This window comes from Cajanus cajan, chromosome 9 (genome assembly GCF_000230855.2).
Source record: "Cajanus cajan strain Asha chromosome 9, NIPB_CcT2T_4, whole genome shotgun sequence".
NCBI classification, from domain to species: domain Eukaryota; kingdom Viridiplantae; phylum Streptophyta; class Magnoliopsida; order Fabales; family Fabaceae; genus Cajanus; species Cajanus cajan.
This window is the reverse complement of record NC_138525.1, coordinates 20451375-20474121: the sequence shown is the minus strand read 5'-3', so window position 1 is coordinate 20474121 and position 22747 is coordinate 20451375. Positions and strand designations below refer to the sequence as shown.

General features: G+C 34.9%; 2 protein-coding genes across 2 annotated transcripts; both read right to left on the bottom strand.

Moving 5' to 3' along the window:
- Positions 1-1554: 1554 nt before the first annotated feature.
- On the bottom strand, positions 1555-3242 carry LOC109795068 (CBL-interacting serine/threonine-protein kinase 11). The gene has a single exon (XM_020354478.3). It carries the CDS (start codon positions 3030-3032, stop codon positions 1722-1724), a length of 1311 nt encoding a protein of 436 aa, XP_020210067.2. The 5' UTR covers positions 3033-3242; the 3' UTR covers positions 1555-1721.
- A 16764-nt stretch (positions 3243-20006) lies between these two features.
- Positions 20007-21728, bottom strand: LOC109810075 (transposon Tf1-107 polyprotein). The gene is made up of 2 exons (XM_083064217.1): positions 21413-21728; positions 20007-21070 (listed from the first exon to the last, which is right to left on the bottom strand). Exons 1-2 carry the CDS (start codon positions 21726-21728, stop codon positions 20007-20009), a joined length of 1380 nt encoding a protein of 459 aa, XP_082920343.1.
- Positions 21729-22747: the final 1019 nt, after the last annotated feature.

Genomic DNA, 22747 nt, shown 5'->3' with positions numbered 1-22747 from the left:
TATCAATGAAATGAAAATCCTACGGCAGAGACAATGAAAGTACTGTAGCGTGTCCATTTGCTATTAAAGACAATAAATAGATATCACCAACTTTTGAATATTGTGGCTGAACCTAATTACGAAGCTGGAGAATCGCTCTCTTTTATTTCACATGGTGTATATTAGATTTTCCGATGAAAAAATCTATATCAAACCATCTTTAAGTAACACTATTTGAGTTTCTATTACTATAATTATAAATTTCTATTGATATGATTTGTGAGGTTGTGATCCTCGTTGTTTTAAATTTCTATTTGTGAGGTTGTCATCCATCTTAGTGGATTAACTTCCAAATCTTTTAAATAACAACTAGTGTACTCGGATCGAGGTTTCAAAAGGTATTAGAAAATAAGCCTAATATTTAGTGATAAATCGATTTAGAATCGCAAATCTAACACGTGTATAGCTCAACTTAAAATTAGTAGGATATAAAACTCTCTATACTCAAGTCAAGTAGGCAAATAAGGCTTAAATACAGAACAATGAAAACATAATTAACATATGATTCAGGCCTAAAATTTGATGGTACATTATTAAATAAAGGTAGTTAGTCAAATCTTTTGATCAAAAATAGTCATTGGTTTAAAACTAATAGATGTACTTCATTTGTATAATAAAGTAATAAATATATCCAAAGTTTATTTTCCAAAATTTTATTTTGTGGCTTTTGAAATTGAGAATGAATGAATGAATATTTTATGATATGTTTTTATGGGAGAAAAATAAAGTACAACGTTTAAATGGTAGTACCACACACTCCAATATTTAAAAAGAGAGTGTAAAGAAAGAAAATTTTAAATTTTTTATTGTCAGAAGTTAATTTAATTGTTCTAAAAATAAAATTAAAAAAGTCAACTTAATTTAATTTTTTCTTTTTATTTTCCCTCAATAAAATAAAATACATTGATATCTTTTATTAAAAAAATGATAGTACTATACACAGTCCAATGCTTATTTATTTATTTTTGCATACATTCTTTATCATGGGGTAAAATTTAAGTAAGTTTCACTTAATATGTGATTCCCAGTCTTCATCTAGGTCTTTTTTAATATGGGGTGAAATAAATTTTATTATTTATTTATCTTAAAATAAACATTGAAAAATATAAAATAATGGTTTCAAATTATAAAAGAATGAAAATAAAAGAAATTGTTTTACGAAGATTAAAACCAAAATTTAATAATTTTATAAAAATCAAAACCAAAACTGTTTTACTTTAGAAAGATTAAAAATGTTTTTGTTTAAATTTAATTACAAAACTGAAAATAGAAGTTAAAATTTTTTCTAATAAATTACACACAAATCAAGTCTTTCAAACACCCTATTAGATCTTTTTAAACCCAAAAACAGTCCAAGAGAACAATAATCTGCAAATGCAATTTTGTGTAGAATTTATAACCATTGTAGTTCTTGCTTTCCACCATGAGCAAAATCAGAGCGAATGAACTCATTTGAAAAAAAATATTTTCAAAAAATCTTAAAGAAGAAAAAAAAAACTGCAAAAAAGATAATAATTTAGAAAAATAAACCGAAACTTGAATAGTATACTTTACATATAAGCATAATAAAAATATACAATATGAGGTAGCATCCTCAGTCCTGACACATGTGTCCCACAACACCTTTCAATTTTCACTTCCCGTATCTTTTCAATTTTATTTCAATTTAACCAATAAAAAAATCATGATGAACCGGCAACCGGCTGCGCCCCAGTCCCCTCCCGATCCGACGTCGTACTGCTACTCGCAGCACAAAGATAGGGCCTCAGCTTATTCCTCCACACATCCCTAAAAACCGCACCGTCCCCATCGCTCCTCTTCACCTCCACCACCACCAGCTCACCCGGTAACCGGTAAACCTCCACCAAAGCCGCGAAATTACCCCCACACCCCTCCAACTCCACCCCGAACTCCTTCCTCCGCCGCACAACAACCCCCTCCGCGGCCGCCGCCGCCGCCACCGTCTCCACCACCTTCTCCGGCGCCTCCCTAAGCAGAAACCTCTCCCCCTCTTCCCCACACGAAGAAGAATCAAACAAACCCGAGAGATTCAACCCGGAAGAAAACAAAATAATATCAAACGCATTCAAATCCTTCACCCTTTCACTTTCACTTTCTCCCTCACCCGCATCCCTCTTCACACTCGAATCCTCAGACTTAACCTCCTTATACCCCTTCTTAAACCACGGGTCCTTCATGATCCCATCCACGGTTACCCTCGTCTCGGGATTCGTGTCCAACAACTTGGCCAATAGCATCCTTAACTCCACCGAAAACCACCTCGGACACCGAAACTCCCCTTTGTAAATCTTCCTATACAGGACCATCAAATTGGGGTCGTTAAACGGAAGGTAGCCAGCGACAAGCACAAAGAGAATAATCCCACACGACCAAACATCAACCTTGGCCCCATCGTAACCCTTCTTCCCTAAAATCTCCGGCGCCACGTAAGCGGGGGTCCCGCAAAGCGTGTGCAGCAACCCATCCACCCCCACTTGCTCCTTCACCGCGCTCAGCCCAAAGTCGGAGACTTTAAGGTTCCCGCTCTCGTCCACGAGGAGATTCTCCGGCTTCAGGTCGCGGTGGAAAACGCCGCGCGCGTGGCAGTACCCCACGGCGGAGATAAGCTGCTGAAAATAGCGCCTGGCGAGATTTTCCCCGAAGCGGCCCTTGGCGATTCTGGCGAAAAGCTCGCCGCCTTTGGCGAACTCCAAGACGAAGTAGATTTTGGTTTTGGTGGCCAACACTTCGTGGAGTTTGACGATGTTGGGGTGGCGGAGGCGGCTCATGATTGAGATCTCGCGCTTCACGTTGGAGGCCAAACCCGAGGAGTTTAGTTTCTTCTTGCTTATCACTTTCACAGCCACGCTCTGCCCCGTTTCCGTGTTCCGCGCGTGGTACACCTTCGCGAACGCCCCGCATCCTAGGAGTCTCCCCACCTCGTATTTTCCGAACAGGGCGCCGCTCTCCGCCGCGTTTTCGGTCTCCGGCATTGCCTTCACCGCACCGTAATTGATGATTTATGCTTTCCTTTTTGGTTAGTGGAAACGTAATTGGGGTGGTTTTGTTGATGTTTTGAGAAGTTTCAGGAAACAACGGCGTTGAAGTTTATGAGTTGGCTTTGTTGTTAATTGTTGAACGCTTGAACCTGGACCGAAAGGCTATTTATTTGGTAATGTTTAATGCGTGTGGATAAATAAATTGAAAAGATAAAGAAAATGAAAAATGATAAGTAAGGTCGTTTTTCCTTACGCGTGATGACTGCGTGTGTCTGTCAGTTACTATACTGCTTTGCTTGGTGAGAGCGTGATTTGATTCCCTTTTTTTTTTTTTTTTTTTCTCCAGATTTGTTTGGTGTTAGTGAAAAAATTGTGGCCATACACGTGGTGCTCTCTGATTGGGACGTGATGTTGAACATTGCAATAGGATATTGCCACGTCGGTGCCGGTTTTATGAAAAATATTACGGAAGTCGTTTTGTTTTGTTTTTTCTCTTGTACAGTTGTCCTCCCTGAGATTGACCTGTATTTCGTTGACATTGCTACTAATTAAGGAATAAAAAGACGGTTTACATATTTTATTTGGACCTTTTCCTTTACAGAATTAAAATACTATATCTTAATTTTTGCTTATTAATTAATTACTTTTTTAAAAGAGTATAATTGAGTTAAAATGATTCTATAATTAAAGACGGAGGTATATTATTAAATTTGAACTTAAAGACCTCATCGTGATTAAGTCTTTTACTGGTAGTCCGATCATAAATGTGTAATTAGCAATCAAAAGGATATCAATGTATTCTGATCTTAAAATAACGAGACTGGTTTCTCAGTCCAAAAGATTTCAGGAATATCTATTCAAAGTTTTAAGCACCTAGTTCTTAAATAATAATATTCAATAATACTACATTTTTTTAAAAAGAAATATTTAATGATACTAATGAAAAATTAATAATTACGATAATCAAGAATCGTGATTAAATAAGGATATAGTTGAGTTGTTTAAGCACATTAATAAGAATTTGATCTCTAATAAAATATATAAAGATAATTTTATTAAAAGAGATAAAATCTGTTAAAGTGATCTCTACATTTTAAAATGAATTAGTTTCCACTAATATCAATGGAGCATATATTGATACAAACTAAAAAGTTTATATTTTGAGTTTGAATATATTTCAAGTATAGATTGAATGAGCGACTTGAATGCACCGAGTAAAAAATCATATGGTCATGTCTCGGTTTCATTTTTGAATAAAGTGTAATTATTATAATTTTTTTTAGTCCTATTTTTGATTTAATACCGATGTCATTTATGAAGAAACATGTATTATTAAAGTGAATTTAGATTTAAATTTGAGTTTGAATTACATTATAAATTGATAAATATTAATTTAAATTTGAATGACTTAAATGCAGATCAATTTATAATCAAATATATTTAGCATGACAATTACAATATAATACAATTATATTTATAGATAAAAGCTAGTATTTTTGGTTTATATAATACACACATATATTTATTATATATAATATAATCAAATTTTTAGAATAAAAAAATAATTAAAATTTATAAAATATTATATATATATATATATATATATACAAATATTATGATTGGATATATAAATTATATTTATAATTATTATAACAATCTGTCATGGTTATTATATTTTGTGGAATCATAAATTAGCAGTAAAACTATTCACATGCCTAAGATTTTATACTCACTCTACATAGATATGCACATTATGATAATCATAAGTGCAACTAAGAATAATTCTATAAATATATACAATATATATATATATATATATATATATATATATAATCATATAATATAAAACAATATATAATCATAAGAGTTGGTCAAACACTACTGTATAGACCATAAAAAGTAGTCTAAGACTACATTACCAAAATGCCCCAACAATATCTCCATGAATTCTACTATGACTAATCTTGTCCCGCTCCCATAAAAATCATGATCATTACAATCCAAATTACATGAAAAATTAGGACAATTTAGATTTCAAAAACACAATAGTATAAGAAAAAACATCTATATCACTATTCAACATGCAAACAAACCAAAAATACACCATAGTTTACAACATTCACTAACACAACCCAACACCAGTGTTTGAGAACCACACACCAAGACATATTATACAATAATATATTCATCCAATGCATATGAACACCAATCAACAACACATCATATACATATGTCTTAATTAATGCATCGTCACATATTCACCTACGAAGATCTCCTATCATATCAAAGTAATCTAAGTGGTTTGATCCTACCGAACCAACCTAATCATTTTCAGGCCAAAATATGGTCACTCAATCATAACTAAAATGGGATACCAATCCCTAATTGTTGATTTCTCAGGTATCGTCACTTATACTAAGAAAATTCGGTTTAACCGTTAGGAATGGTACAACTGGGTATAGACATACCACAACCTTGACATGCATTATCTAGTCACATGTGAAGTTAGCTCACTAACCATCCTCAAGGAATTACACAACCTTTCCAGGTACTTGGTTAAGGATTGTAACTCTCGATATTTGATCTTACTCAACCACTAACTAAGAACCTAGAGGAAACATCAACACACCTCAAAACCCACTACAAGAGACACACCTTCTCAAGGAGGATTTTTCATTAGTGGCCTACCCGAGCACCACTCCAAGATTTTTTATGTGAGATTTTTTTTTGTCAAAACAATTTTCTCTCTTCAAGTCCTAAGTTAACCAACATGCTTTATCGTTGTACTGCATTCTCAGCATCTACACCTCATCATACATAATATATATGCATCACGTTCAGTCAATACATATAGACAGAGACGGATTTACATACAAGAGAGTGGGGGCACTTGCCCCCACTACCATTTTGCATATACAAATTTTTTTATTAAAAAAATAATATATTTTAAAAAATAAAAATTATATTCTAATAATATATATATATATATATATATTTAAATTATCATATGTATAAAATATAAATTTGGAAGAATTGCTCATTTATTTGATATTTGTTAAATTTTTTAATGAAATTAGTTTTCATAGGTGATAAAAAAATATTTCTTAATAATAAATTAAATTTTTTTAAAAAGTTTAATTATAATATATATATATTAATGCTCACATATATAATGTAATATAGTAATTCTTTCTATTTATTGTATATGATGATAAAAAAAATTAAAATAGTAGAAATTGTAAAATTGTATACGTTAATTTTAAAAAAATCAAAATTGGAAAAATTGGAAGATTTATGTTCTATTTATAATTTTTATTATAAAATATATTTTAAAATAAATTAATATCTAAAAATTTATATCACATATTAAAAACATGTTTATATCATAAATAAATTAAACTTGATTTTTATAAAATTTAACATATTTATTTTTATATTTTTATTAGTGTTAAATTATTATAAAGTAGGTCTTTAAAATTATAATTTTAACCAAATATTTAAAAAATGTCTATGATAAATAAATATGTCATATTTAGAACATGTATCTTTTAAAGAAAGTTAGGTTCAAACATATTAAATTATAATATAATATAGTCTAACATAATTTATTTTCATCCTTAATCGTAATTATAAATATAAAAACTTGTAAAAAATATTTATAAAATATATTTATACTTTTAAAAATTATATATAAATTTTTTAATATTACAAATATATGAATAAGTATTGCCTCCACTATCTAAAGTTTTTGGATCCGTCACTGCATATAGAGATCAACAACAACATATATACATGCATACAACATACATATGCTCATCATCATCTAATACCATGCAAACATTTACATATGTCATGTCCAATCAACACGTATAGAATTACAATCCTCATACTTCATACAATATGCAATAAAACTCACATATCTACTCATGTTCATCATACAACATTCCAAAACACATTCATCATCCAAGCATCCCACACCTAATGCAACATACCTCGCTTGCAACACCATCGAGGCAAGAAACTTTTTACATCACTCACACCCAACACCATCCAAACTACATCTGGCGTGCCAAGGTGGATACTCCTTAGGATTTCAAGTCTGGCATGGCAAAATTGACATCCAACCTCATATGAAGCAAAGAGTCTCCACCTGATGCACGTCCAACATCATCTTAGTGGTGCGTGAAGTCCTTCAGGCAAGGAGTCTTTGTCTTGATCACGTTTGGCACCACCCATTTAGGGTCTAGCGTCACCAAATTAGAGACTTTCCTATGCTTTCATGCTCGACCCTATTCTCCCAATCCAAGATGAGTTTCTCTCCTTAAGCCCGATGCTACCGATTTTGTGTTCGACATGAACGAGACACAGACTCCTGGTTGGAACTGCGTCTGCAGGCGTCATGAAAGCACACCTAGTGTGACTGTGATTTTTACACAATGCAAATCACAAAAATTGCCTCATTCACCTAAAATACAGAAAATCCAACACATGCATTGCATCCAACAACTCACACACCCCATATAAGACTCGAAATCATCAAGAAATAGCACATGCAAGTTAATTTGCATCATTCACCAAAATCACCCTATTAGCTCAAAACGCCAAGAACTCAACATACACAAAAATCCCTCCTCAACTTTTGCCGGACAACCAAGAATTTAAAATAATTTTAGGCACATACAACTCATCAAGAGTCGAGTCTAGCTTCTTTTACCTTGATTCCAAGCCTTTGAAATGAGGAGAGGGAAAGGAAGAAGAACAAAGGAGGCTTCGAGCTTCCGACCTCCACCAACTCTACACCGCACCACAATTGCAATCTTCCAAGGTTTTAAGCTCTCCCACCAAGCTTCTAGTTGCAAACTCTCCTTTCGCTAAATAGCTTGTGCAACTAAGAAGAGAAGGGGAAGAAAACTCAAGAACTTCGACAAGAAGCTCAACATTATAGTTATTATACATAAATATTTTTAAATATATAAATTATATTTTAGATTTATGATAAATAATTTGTATTATAACAAAAAAATAATTTTATTAATTGATTATTAATTTAAAATATTATATTTTAATTTTTAAATAATTATGATAAATAAAATTAAATTACATAAGAAGTTAAAAAATCTCTATAAATTCTCTCATTAAAGAAAAATTCTTAAAAATACTATCACACAAGATAGAGAATTGTGTAATAGGAGATTGATTCAACAATATAAATTCAATGAAACATATTCAACATTTTTGTTAAAATAATTTAATTAAAATATACTTATATTATAAATAATTTTATTAATCATCTAATAACAAATTAATGTATATCAAATTATTTAGCATTTTTTTATAATATTAGTTAATTAATATATTAGATGATAATGGTAATTATAATATTTGATTATATTTGTATAGCTTATGTTAATTAATTTATGTTTACTATTAATAAATATGATACATCTTTTCGGTGTATATATTTTACTTACTGTTTTATCTCTTGATTTTTTAAATATTATTTCTCTCTCATATTTTTTATTTAGTTTTTATTCTCTTTCTTTGTAACTTTTTTTTTTTTTTAATTTCTCACACCTTTTAAATAACTACTCAAAATTATTCGCACCCTTTAATTTTTAATCACGTACAAATATTTAACTTCAAGTATTTTTATCACTAGTATTTTAGTATGTGCAATGTATAGGTTAAATATTTATTATACATAACTAAAACTTAAAATAAATTATGTATATAAATAAATATTATGTTTGAATATATAAATTATATTGAAATTTTAAATAAATATATGTTTATATATATAAATTTTATTTTAGATTTATGATAAATAATTTATATTATAACACAAGATTATTTTTATTTATTGATAATTTATTTTAAAAATATTAAAATTTTATTTATAAATAATTATAATAAACAAAAATTAATTTTTAATATAATTATTTGTGATTTATATATAAGAATTGATTTTATACAGAGGTATAAAAGTGTAAAAATATTTTAAAATATTAAAATTTTATTTATAAATAATTACAATAAACAAAAACTGAATTTTAATATAATTATTTGTGATTTATATATAAGATTTGATTTTACGTTAGTATTTTTAAAAATTATATCTAAGACACATTTTTCTCTCCATTGTACCACCTTTTTTCAGAAGGAAAAAAAATTAAGATATATTTAAATACATATTAATTGTATGCTTATTTATAATTCTATACATGTATACTTTTGTTGAAAAATAAATAAATTTATTAAAATACAATATGATATTTTTCTTTTATGTAAAATGATAAAATAAAATATTTGATTTGACTAAAAGCTGATATTTAATGCTAATTTTTAAGTAAATTTTAAAAGTAAATGTTAAATCTATCATATTGTCATAAATTAAGTACTATTCACATACCACTAAAAAAATATATTCTATTTACATAGTGAATGAAACTACTAAGAAATATAAATATGCATATATTGAGCAATCAATCTGTAATAAAAATTTCTTTATCATGAAATTTAATATTTAATGGTACATTTATAGCTAATAATTTAAATTTAATCAAACTTAATTATTACTTCACTTATCAATAAAATTGACTTTTTAAGAGCTCAATAAAAAGTAAAGATTTTTATACTATTATTCATTTTTATATTATATCAAGGGATTTAATTCAATTGATTACGTGAGTGAGTTGTTGAAATTTTTTTTATATAAAATATTTATATTTGTATACTGTATTAGAGGTGTTTATCTCGGTTGTGGTTGAGAATGGGTATATAGTAAATTTTATGTTATCAAGTTTAATTACTACTGATAAAATAAATATTTGTATACTATTATTTAATTATACAGTAAGAAAGTTAAGTTTATTGAATTTTTACATATTAAATAAAAATTTAAATTGTACTTTTATTTCTTATATAATATGTAATACGTAATTTGGTCTTTCAATTTTTGATTTTGAAATCATAGTTCATCATTTTGGTCTTTTCTTTAATTTTTTATCTATTAATAGTTAAAATTATAACCTTAATTATGATTTGACAATAAATAAATAATATAAAAATTAATATTTGAAATATTAATATTAATTTTACATTTTTATCTCATAAAAGTTGTAACATGATATGAAATGAGATTAAAAAAAATAGAAATTAAAAGTGAAATTTAGTTTAAATATTAATACATAGTAATTATCGTGTCATTTCTTTAATATCATACTATGACTAGCTAACATTATAATTTTAATTATAAATAAATGAAATTTCAGCAATCAAGAAGATTAAAATTGCAAATTTTATAAAATTAAAAAAATTAAAGTTACAAAATTTAAAATTAAAAGATCAAAATTATAGATTTCATATTATAAGAAGACTAAAAGTGTAATTTAGTGTAAATAAAATTATATAAATATATATTATTATAACCAAATATGTATCTATTTATTTATGATAATTTTGTTAATTAAATGAATAGATATATCTTCGAAGATTTGTTTAATTAAATGGTTAATCCTAAATACAAATATTTATAATATTAATTATATAAAATTAATAATTATATTAGTTAATCATATTTGTATTGATTATTTTAATCAAATTTTTTAAAACTTATAACAATTAAAATACATATTTAATGAGAATAAATATTTATTGTATAATTATTTTTATATTTTCTATGAATAATTTTTATTCAAATGTAAATAAATTTAAATGAAATCCTGTATTCGATCTTCATGATGTGAAAACTCTTCATATCAACAACAATACGACAAACAAAATTACTCTCTAGAGGTCATTCTGGCCTTCAAGTTTTTAAAATTGATGTAGCTTCTACCAAGTAATATGAATTTAGGGACAATTTATTCTTAAGGTCACTCCAAACTTCAAGATCTTAAAGTCAGTATCACCAAGCATTGCCTAAAATATTGGAGCAACCATTTTGGAAATAATGTAGAGAAAAAAGAAAAGAAAAAAAAACCCCTCTTAAATCAGTATCACTTCACCAAACAATATTGATCTCCATGCACCCAGCAATATCAAACTTGGGAGAAGCTCTTAAATGTTGAAAAACTTGCTCATCGTTAATAAATCCTTAAAAGTATAAACTATAAAGTTATACGTATCAACCTCATAAGATATTTTGTTCGTTAACAATCTAATTCGCAGATTCGATAGCACTTCATAGTTCATGATAATGATATATTATATAGTCTACTGCAACAACAATAATCACAAACATCAAAATGTACAACATTATCCACCATGCGTTCACTCATATTTCATATATATCTAGAGGTCGTCTTCAACAAATTAATTTGCAAGTGACAATCACTTGGTCTAATCATTTATGAGAAATATATATATATATATATATATATATATATATATATATATTTGGATAAGATGAGAATGGATAACATAAGAGTGTCAGGCCACAACAATATTCTTCATATCGAACAATGTTACCTTCATCATGTTTGTGACAATCACATTCAACCATCATATGCTTTACATCGTATTCGGATAACTTACGAATGTTAGCCACAATATATTGATTCAATCTAATGTAGTCACATTCGCAAGTGACCATATCACATTAAATTATATGCATCGTATATTCTGACAAGTTCATCGATCTATATATACGGACCAGGGTCCAGGGTTTGCCACTGCTGCATTATGGAGACTGAGTACATTGAGGGATGAGTTTGGTTCCAGAATGATTAATTAAGTTTTAATTTTACTTTAAATTTTTTTGCCGTGTTTAGAAGAGTTGAAGTAGCTTATAAATTAGTTTGATTAATCTATAAGTTTGTTTGATACACAAGTTTATATTAATAGTTTTTAGTTTATTTTTATAAATTAATTGGACAATTATGAAAATAAACTAACTTAAGAAACTATTATTTTTATTCTAACAATTTATTTGAACTTTTTTTTTTAATCTCAAATAAGAAAATATGACATTTTATATTTATCAATTAATTTTATTTTCAATTCTATCAATTAACTTAAAAGATTTTAAATTGTAACTTATAACTTTAATTAGCTATTAGTTTATATGTTAGTGTTATACCAAATATTTGGATAAATTTCTTTATAAATATTTATAAAATAGAAATAAAAAAAATCAAACTTCTTTTACAAGTTAAATGAACTTATGTACCTTAAACTATAAAATTGTTAAAGGAGAAAAATTATATAAAAGTTGCAGTACATTTTAACTTATGAGATAAATTTAAGAGAAAAAACTTAATCACTAATATATAAAATTGTTTTATACGGTCATTCAATTATATATCATTATTTTTAATGATGGATTTATTAATTTTTACGATAATTATTTTATAAGTCATGTATATATATCAACCATTGAAATATAACTGCACCTTTTATATATATTTATATATAAAACCTGAAATTCCTTCTTAACTATAGACGATGCAATTCCATTAAATAAGCACATCCTTCAGGTGGTGCCTACTTCAACGAAGTTAATTATATATTTAATAAAAGTTTACTCTAAATAGTGAATATAGTACGATTAGATGAAAAAATGATGTCTAGATGAGAATCAAAGTATATGTTTGACCACCAGAATAAAACTATGATCTCACGTGAAGGATTGCAGTTTAAAATGATCAAAAACATGTATACACGTACCAAATGTCTGTTCATTCTGTATGAGGATAAATTATTTTTATTTCATCATAATATAAAACATGTGTTAATTAATTAAAATATTAAGTTCCACTATTTACAGCCAAGTCAATAATACAATTACGAGAGGCTTTACACGGAACTGCGAAGAGATAAGCACATGGTAAACATGGAAGGCACGGTCGACATCTATAGTATATAGCGATTCGTGAAAGCTTTCTACCTTCGTGCTTAAGAATATATTTTACCAAATCTTCATAGAATAATATATTTTACCAACTTTTTCATTCAAAAAAGAGCACTATTATTGACTATTCTACCTATAGAACAAAAACTATTCTCGGGATAAAAACAGGTGGCAAATGGCATCGTATTCATATGGGATACTTATCATCCCATAATTTTAAAATTCTAAACTTACATATTGTTCCGGCCAAAGGGTGGACTAGGGTTTTTCCTAGATCGTGCCTTAGAGCCAGAGCATTCAAAAGTGTAATCTGCCTTCTCAACTCTAGGGTTTTAAGTTTTATAGTATGTCGTTTGTGGACCTCTTGGGCCTCGAGAATGGCGGGATTTTGCTAACCGTTATTATCTTGATGGCGCGGGAATAAAGGGAACAGGTTTAGCCAGGTTCTGACCGACAGGGACCATGCCGAGGGCCCAGTCAGGTTTTGACCGACAGGGGCCATGCCGAGGGCCCAGTCAGGTTCTGATTGATTGGGCCCATGCCGAGGACCCAATCGGATTTCGGCTGAGTAGTCTTTTCAGCCCACATAAACGAGAGGGATCGAGGTGTCGAGAGAGATCCGACAAGGGGTGCTCCCGTGTCAAGTCCGCTGAAAACCGAGCTCACCTTTGGGAAGCTGGTTGAGTCACTAGCGAAGCCACCGTACGCATGTCCACCCTCTCGGTATCCGACCGTAACCGTGAGGGCTTGAGGGAGTCGGTATCCGACCATGACGGTTGTTAAGTCTCAATTTTACCTCTTCTTGGATGAGACTTATTGAACAAATTCCACTCATCCTTTGAACCATTGCAATATAATTGTTCTATTTTTGGTTCATTTTGTGTGCAGATATAACTAACCCAAATTCATCTAACAATACCTTAATCCACCTCATTTTTTGTGCAGGTATTGAGGAAGAGTGGAAAGTTGAAGACTCTTAGGATTGGAAACCTAAGAAGCTAAGGAGCAGAGAAGAGGTTCTAAGTCGGGCTCAATATAACCCGCGCTGGGCGTGACAAAAACAGAGTATTTCATCTCTGCCAGTTATATTGCGCCGGGCGCAAAAGGAATTGTGCCGGGCTTGTGTTGAGACAGAGAGTGCTTGACTTCTCTGGAAGAACTTGCGCCGGGCTCGAAGAATTGTGCGCCGGGCGCGGAACCCTAATCTGATCTCCCAGGCCCGTATTTGAAGCCATTTTCGGGGGAGAAACCTCCATTCTCACATTGGGCGCCTCCAGGAACTGCGGAAGGGATTCCCAGGGCTTGGGATCGTCCGTGTGCGGATCTTTCCTTCGGTTCTTCACTTCCTCTTCCATCTCTATTTTGTATTTGCCCTCTTTGTTGAGTGGTTTCACCCATTTTGTGGGGTTAGATGTAACCAACGTACTCTATTGTAATCTTTACGATTTTAATGATATATATACATGTTGTTTTATTCTTTGTTGTGTTTGTTTCTATTCTTAATGCTTGCTTTGGATTGATCACCCTTTGCATGATTTAAGGTTCCATGGGTATTGGAAAATAACCTTTGAAACTAGTTCTGAAACATATGCCTAGTGGTGATTGTATCTAGGGATAGAGCTTGACCCATTAGTAGTCTTAAACCCTAGCCCGTAATGCGGGTGTAGATATTGGGTACTCAAGGGATTGATATTCAATATCCGCACCTAGGCTCTTTCTCTAAGGGATTAGGTTTGAGTAAACTTATGGGTTGACTAAGCAATGAATTCAACAAGAGATTAAGGATACATTAGTGTTACGTTCGGTGAAATCTGACCCCCACAACCTCACAATACCATTATCCCATTTCTACTCTTTCCCATTCTAAAACTAATCTTTTTATAATTTTAACATTCCAATAGTCATGCTCTTCATCTCACATTTACATGACAAACTATAAATTGGAATTATTCTTTAGTCACAAATAGTCAATAAATGCTTATATTACCTTCTAATCCCTGTGGATACGATATTTTTACTACTTGAACGGCCAGTATACTTGCCGTGTTTGAGACCGTTGATAGAATTAAACGAATTTACAAATATTAACAAAAGTGTTTCAACGGAAATCTCAACAAGTTTTTGGCGCCGTTGCCGGGGATTAGAATGGCGATTTAGTATTTATAGCTATTTGTGACTTGTTTTGTTTATATGTATATAAGTTTTGTGTTATATGTTGTTTGTGTTATGTGTTGTTTGTATTAATTGTTAAGTGTTTGAATCATGTTTGAATGAGTAAATATAGGGTATATTTTGTTTGGAGTGTGAGAAATGAGGTAACTCTGTTTCCGGGTGGTTATAAGGCCTCCTTTCAAAGTAAATTTAGGCAAAACTGACCATATCAAGGTTACGCACCGGGCGTGTTTTACCTCGCGCTCAGCGCAAGACTCGAATTGTGGTCTCTGGAACCACCATGCCGGGCGCGACATCAGTCAAGCCCGGCGCGATATCAGAGTTGAAACCTCTATGATTTTTACTGATAACAAGCCCGGCGCGCTTGCTCTTATAAATATGCGTCATTTGGGAACCTTTTGATTTCGTTTTTTGCCTCTTGCTCTGCGCATGCCGTTCCTCCGGTGACAGTTTCTTGCTTTCTTGTGGTCTACGGCGGCGCACGGCGGTTCTGTGCCTGTGTTGGGTGGGAAAAGGTTGTGAGAGTGAACCCTAGGTACGCACATCTATCCCCTTGTCTTAGTAGCTTTTATTTTGAAGCCAAATTCTTCCTCTACCGTCAGTAAAGTTAGGTTTTGTTTATAAAATGGAAATGGCCACCGTAAGTTATAAGGAGTTGTACAAATGGGTTAGGGATGATTTGCTGAAATGTGACTCAACCCTGAATTCTTGTGCTGCCATAGATAGCTTTTGTCGGGAGCATGTAGTGTGTAGGGAGGGCGCTGGTATTATTATTTGTGAGCCGTGTGTAGATAGGGAACCCGTCTGTGTTAGTTTCCCTAGTGCCCCGCCGTTAGAACGCTTTACATTTTGTTATACTACACTTATTTCCAAACTTAAGGTTAGGTGGCCACTTACCGAGTGTGAGAAAGGAGTGCTTCGAGTGTTAAACGTGGCTCCCACCCAACTTCACCCGAATGGATGGGCCTTTGTTCGTGGGTTCAAAATTTTATGCTCGGGTCTCGGTATTTCGCCTACTACCAACAAGTTCTTTTACTTTTTTGAGAGTCGTATATCTAAGCGTAGTAGTTGGGTGTCGGTGGGTGGAGTTACTGGCAAAGGGTTATTATCCCTATTCCAGCAATCCTATAAAGACTTTAAGAGGGCCTACTTCCGGATTCGTTGTACAACGGGTAACGAAAACTTACTCGAAGGGTATCCATTGTACTGGTGTGAGAAACCTTCACCTATTAAGGGGTTAGAGGCTGATGTATTATCGGAAAATGACCGAAAGGATGTAAAAAAACTTGAAGACCTCAAAACCATCTTCAACACTGCCAAACTTCTAGATTTAGAGAATAGGCCCACTCAACTGAAAATCTACATAGGTACTTACGATTTTTTCTTGCGATTATGCAGTTGCTTTGTTTTCCGAATTTTATTGTGAACATGGTGTGTTTTTGAACTTTTTGCAGAGAACATGGCCAGCCTGAGTAACCGAGAGCTTAGGAAACTGTGAAAAGAGCAAGAAGCGTCCAAGGCTGCCGGTGTTGAAGGGTCGACGACCGAGAGGGTGGGGGAGTCGAGTACGCCATTTACGCAGAAACAAACTGGTGCCCCCCCGCTCAAGCGTCGCCGAGAGGTAGATAAGTCGATATCAGTCGTGAATCTTGAAACCATAGTTGCCAATGAAGAGGGTGGTGACAGGGATGAAGAGAATGAGGCTCAGTCGGCCGAAAGGACCTTGAGTATGTGTCTCGGTGAAGGGTGGGAGCCCATAGACCGTGGAAACGAGAGCGAAAAGATCTCTTCATTCTGGGACGAGAAGTTCAACCATTCTGACCACTTTCGTGGGACGGACCTGTTGGAGGGTGACAAGGAAGACTTGTCGAAGATGAGTGCTTTCTCCATTGTGAAAGGCATCGAGTCTCTGTCTAACCGACTTTCTGTTCTTTCCATAGTTAATGAGGATAAAGTCCGAAGCTTGACGCGAGAACTGAAGCTTCAAGGGAAGAGAGTGAACATCCTGGAAGAAAGTTTGAACAAAGGGAAAGCTGACTTAAAATGGGTGTCTAATGAGAGAGAAAAGCCGAGAGTTCGAAAGTGAAAGAAAGGCATGGGCTGAGGAGAAAGAGCTGATGATGAAGGAACTTGAAGAGACTCGACTCGCTCGGGACAAGAATGCCGATGCTGCCCAAGTTTTTGAGACCGACGTCTCTAAACTCAAAGTTGAGATGAGTAACTCAGAGGCCGAACTTCATGCTGCCAAGGTTGAGGCCTTGAAGAAATTTACTGCGGGTTTTGATGCTGCGATTGAGCAAGTGAAGTTCCTCCATGCAGACCTGGATCTTGGGGGTGTGGGGTACTTCAAAGAGATTGTTGATGGAGAACTGGTGGATCCCCCCGAGGATGATTAAGTTTTTTGTTTAGGATGTTGTGTTTTCGCACTATTGTTAGTTGTTTTTCAGAACGATTGTTGTGCTTTCCTTTTTGAGCTCAATGTGAACTTACTCCTTTTTTGGTATAATTCAAGGGAATGATGTTTTCCGAGTAATCTGAGCGTGTAATCATGATCATCCTAAATGCGCAAAAAAAAATTTTAAGTTAAAAATGACCAAAATGTGAACACAGTCGGCCAAATACCGACCCACGTAATGCGTAAAAAAATTTTAAGTTAAAATTTTCAAAAGGTGGCCTTAGTCGGTAAAATACCAACCTCCTTGCGTGTATAAAACTTTCTAATTGAAAAATGATCAAAAGATGAACATAGTCGGCCAAATACCGACCCACGTAATGCGTAAAAATTGTTCTTTTAAAATTTTCAGAAGGTGGCCTTAGTCGGTAAAATACCGTCCTCCTTGCGTGTATAAAACTTGCTAATTGAAAAATGATCAAAAGATGAACATAGTCGTCCAAATACCGACCCACGTAACGCGCAAAAAATTTTCTAAGTTAAAAATGAAAATCGAAGCATCTAGTCGTCCAAATACCGACTGGAAAGATGCCACAATTTATCTAAGGTAAAAATGAATCTCAAAGCATCTAGTCGTCCAAAACACCGACTAGAAAGATGCCAAAAAACTTTCTAAGTTAAAAATGAAAATCGAAGCATCTAGTCGTCCAAATACCGACTGGAAAGATGCCACAATTTATCTAAGGTAAAAATGAATCTCAAAGCATCTAGTCGTCCAAAATACCAACTAGAAAGATGCCAAAAAACTTTCTAAGTTAAAAATGAAAATGATGGAACCAGTCGTCCACATGCCGACTTGAATAGTAACAAAAAACTTGTCTAAGTTAAAAATTGAATCTTGTTGGAGGTAGTCGTTCAACTACCGACTAGAAAATGACGAAATTTTTTCTAAGTTTAAAAGTTGAATTCCAGTGCACCTAGTCATCCACATGCCGACCTGAGTAATGACAAATTTGTCTAAAAATTGAATCTTGATGGAACTAGTCGTCCACATGCCGATTTGAATAGTAACAAAAACTTGTCTAAGTTATAAATTGAACCTTGTTGGAGGTAGTCGTTCAACCACCGACTAGAAAATGATGAAATTTTTTCTAAGTTAAAAGTTGAATTCCAGTGCAACTAGTCATCCACATGCCGACCTGAGTAATGACAAATTTGTCTAAAAATTGAATCTTGATGGAACTAGTCATCCACATGCCGATTTGAATAGTAACAAAAACTTGTCTAAGTTATAAATTGAACCTTGTTGGAGGTAGTCGTTCAACCACCGACTAGAAAATGACGAAATTTTTTCTAAGTGAAAAGTTGAATTCCAGTGCAACTAGTCATCCACATGCCGACCTGAGTAATGACAAATTTGTCTAAGTTAAAAATGAACCCCTTTAAGTTGAAAATGGACTTTCATAAACCGACGAGTCAAATTACTCGTACGAAAAAGTCGCCCGATATCTGTATGGGAAATCGTCTTTACTCGTATGAAGAAGTCGTTCAATATCCGAATGTGTTAAGTGTAGTCGTCCATCTTCCATCATTCAATATTAGAGTTATTTATACTCGCCCAGTCGGACTTTTGCCGACAATCACGAGTTTCAGTCTTCGAGTTATTTATACTCGCCCAGTCGGACTTTTGCCGACAATCACGAGTTTTAGTCTTCGAGTTATTTATACTCGCCCAGTCGGAATTTTGCCGACGATCACGAGTTTCGGTCTTTTCTATATAAAACATGAAAAATTATATGAGGAATAATGATGTTCATTGAATAATAGACTTGAGCTGTGGTGCCTCGTTAAAAACCTTCTCAGTCAAAACCCCTCTTATTTTTACGGGGAAAAAATACTGAGTTAGGAAAAGAGTGCATCTAATACAAAATAAGAAGAAAGATTAGCTATAATAGAAGCGTAAATTGGCCGCGTTCCAAGTTCTTGGTATCATCCCTCCATCCAAGGTCCTAAGTCGGTAAGCCCCTTTGCCGACCACGTCGTCAATTTTGTAAGGGCCGACCCACTTAGGTGATAACTTGTTCCTCATCTGTGTTAGCTGAGCACGCCTCAAAACTAGGTCGCCGACGACAAAGTCTCTTGAATTTACCTTTGCATTGTTCTTGAAGTCTGCTCTTCTCTAGGCCGCTACTTGATTTATCCTTTCCTTTTCTCTTGTCTTTGCGATCAACTCCAAATCAACTCGTCTTCCCTGGTCAGATTCTCCCTCAGAAAAAGCTGTAGTGCGCACTGAAGGCTCTACAATTTCGATCGGGATCATGGCGTCGGTTCCGTATACCAGATTGAAAGGAGAGTCTTGGGTCGTTGAATGAACAGTCGTGTGATACGACCATAGCACTCGGGGAAGCTCTTCCACCCATGAAGCGCCTGAGTCTTGCACACGCTTCTTCAAACCTGTAAGGATTACCTTGTTGGCCGACTCCGCCTGACCGTTAGACTGTGGGTGTTCGACGGAAGTAAATGCCATTCAGATGCCGACCTCTTTACAAAAATCTCAAACTCTTGCGCTTGCAAATTGTGTCCCATTATCGGAAACGAGAATTTGAGGGACTCCATACCTGCACACCACATTCTTCCAAAGAAAAGTTCTGACCTTTTCTGCCGAGATGGTTGCAACTGGCTCCGCCTCGATCCATTTGCTAAAGTAGTCCACGACCACTATCAAGAACTTCAGCTGTCTCACTGCAATCAGAAATGGACCGAGTATGTCAATACCCCACTTGTTGAATGGCCAAAGAGACAAAATCGAGTGGAGTCGTTCAGTTGGGGAGTGGTGCAGTGTTGCATGCCTTTGACATCCATCACATTTTTTAACCCAATTGACGCAGTCATTTCTCAGACTCGGCCAAAAGTAGCCTGCCCTCGCCACTTTGTATACCAGAGCTCGTCCTCCAATATGGCTTCCACACATTCCGCTATGTACTTCGTCCATCACTCTCTGCGCTTGCGACGTGGTCAAACACCTTAGAAGGGGAGAGCTGAAACCTCTTCGATACAATCTCTCGTTGATGACTACGAACCTGGCTGACTCCCTCTGTATTAGTGACGCCTCCTTCTTGTCCTCTAGCAATTCCCCCCGAGTCAAGTATGTGATGTACGGTCCCATCCATGAATTGAGCTCTTCTTCGATGAAAAGAACACTCCCCTGTGGTTCATTAATACTTGGTTGCGCTAAGGTCTCTTGGATGACCGATCGGGCGGCTCCCGGCTTTTTTGTGCTAGCAAGCTTGGAGAGCAGATCAGCCCTCGAATTTTGCTCTCGGGATACGTGGTTAAGTGTGAACTCCCGGAAATTTTCCGATAGGAGCTTGACTTTTTCCAAGTACTTTGCCAGTTGAGGGTCCTTTGCCTGGAACGTGCCTGCTACCTGCCCCGTGATCAATTGAGAGTCACTTCGTGCTGATAAACTCGTCGCCCCCATTTCCTTCGCCAATGCCATGCCGGCCAACAACGCCTCGTACTCGGCCTGGTTATTGCTTGCTTGGAATTCAAATCGTAGTGACTGCTCTAGTAGTATTCCCCCCGGGCCTTCCAAGACAATTCCCGCTCCACTTCCTCCTAGATTTGAAGCACCATCAACCGATAAAATCCACTAGGTTTCACTGACCGTATTCTCCTCGGCCTGAGGGGTCAACTCTATTAGGAAGTCGGCTAATGCTTGAGCTTTGATTGCTCCTCTCGGCTCATACTTGATGAAGAATTATGATAACTCGACCGACCACTTCATCATTCTGCCAGCCAGATCGGGTTTTTGCAAGACTTGTCGAATCGGGTGGTCAGTACGAATTATCATTTCGTAACTCTGGAAGTAGTGCCTCAACTTCCTCGCAGTGACCAGTATCACGAGGGCCAGCTTTTCGATCCTCTGATATCTTGTCTCTGCTCCCTACAAGACTCTACTTACGAAGTAAATAGGAACTTGAGAAGCTTCTTGCTCTTGCACCAGAACTAAACTGACAGCTCGGTCGGATATCGAGATGTACACCAACAAGGGCATGTTTAGTCGTGGTTTTGTCAGGATCGGCGGGGATGCCAATGACTTCTTGAGCTCGGAGAAGGCTTCTTCACACTCGGTCGTCCAAGCGAACCGGTCGTTCTTCCTCAAACATTGAAAAAGAGGCAGCGCTTTATCCGCTGCTCTTGATAGAAGTCGGGAGAGAGAAGCCATCCTTCCCGTCAATTGCTGTACCTCTTTCACCGTAGATGGGCTCCTCATGTTGATGATCGCCGAGCACTTGTCCGCAGGTGAGTCAGCAGGAAATCGAGGAACTTTCCCGCCTGGACACCGAAAGAGCACTTCTCAGGATTCAGTTTGAGTTGGTACTTGCCAATGGTGTCGAACAATTCCTGCAAGTCGCCAAAGTGTCGACTGACGCTTTTCGACTTCACCACCATGTCATCTACGTAAGCTTCCACATTCCGCCCTAGTTGATTCACAAGGACTTTGTCCATCAGTCGCTGATAAGTCGCCCCTGCGTTCTTCAGACCGAACGGCATAACCTTATAGCAGAAATTGGCTTGATCGGCTATGAAAGCGGTCTTGTCCTCGTCTGCGGGATGCATTCGGATTTGGTTGTACCCCGAGTAGGCATCCATGAAGCTTAGCAACTCGTATCCCGATGCCCCATCCACCAGGCAGTCTATGTTCGGTAGCGGGTACGAGTCTTTTGGGCAGGCCTTGTTAAGGTCGGTGAAGTCCGTACACATTCTCCACTTCCTGCTGCTCTTGCGCACCATGACTACGTTTGCCAACTAGGTCGGATATTGGATTTCTCGGACGTGTCCTGCCATCACTAACTTCTGCGTCTCTTCCGCGATAACCCTTCGTTTTTCCTCGCAAAACTTCCTTCTCTTTTGGATCACTGCCTTCGCGCTAGGGTCTATGGCCAGCTTGTGGCACAAGAAATTTGGATCAATTCTAGGCATGTCGTTGGAGTGCCATGCGAATGCCGACACATTGTCCTTTACGACCCTCACCAATTTCTCTTCGTCTTCGGGAGTCAAAGAGGTACCTATCTTCACGTTTCTCCCTTCCATTACCTCCACTTCTTTGACGTCTTCTGCTGGGGCGGGTCGGTGGTCGAACTGACCCATTCTAGGATCCAGTTCGACAGAGTGGACCTCCTTCTCTACCCGCTTAGTGTACAGTCGCCTTCGCGCCTTTAAACTATCCCCGTAGCATTTCCGAGCAACCTTCTGGTCCACCCTGAGAACCCCCACAACACCACTCGGCAA

Excerpts from the sequence above, each read along its gene's own strand:
- LOC109795068 (XM_020354478.3), bottom strand. The coding sequence starts at position 3,032 with ATGCCGGAGACCGAAAACGCGGCGGAGAGCGGCGCCCTGTTCGGAAAA.
- LOC109810075 (XM_083064217.1), bottom strand. The coding sequence starts at position 21,728 with ATGAGGAGCCCATCTACGGTGAAAGAGGTACAGCAATTGACGGGAAGG. Across the intron at positions 21,071-21,412 it reads AGTTCCTATTTACTTCGTAA|GAGGAAGTGGAGCGGGAATT; the intron begins GTAGAGTCTTGT and ends CTTCAAATCTAG.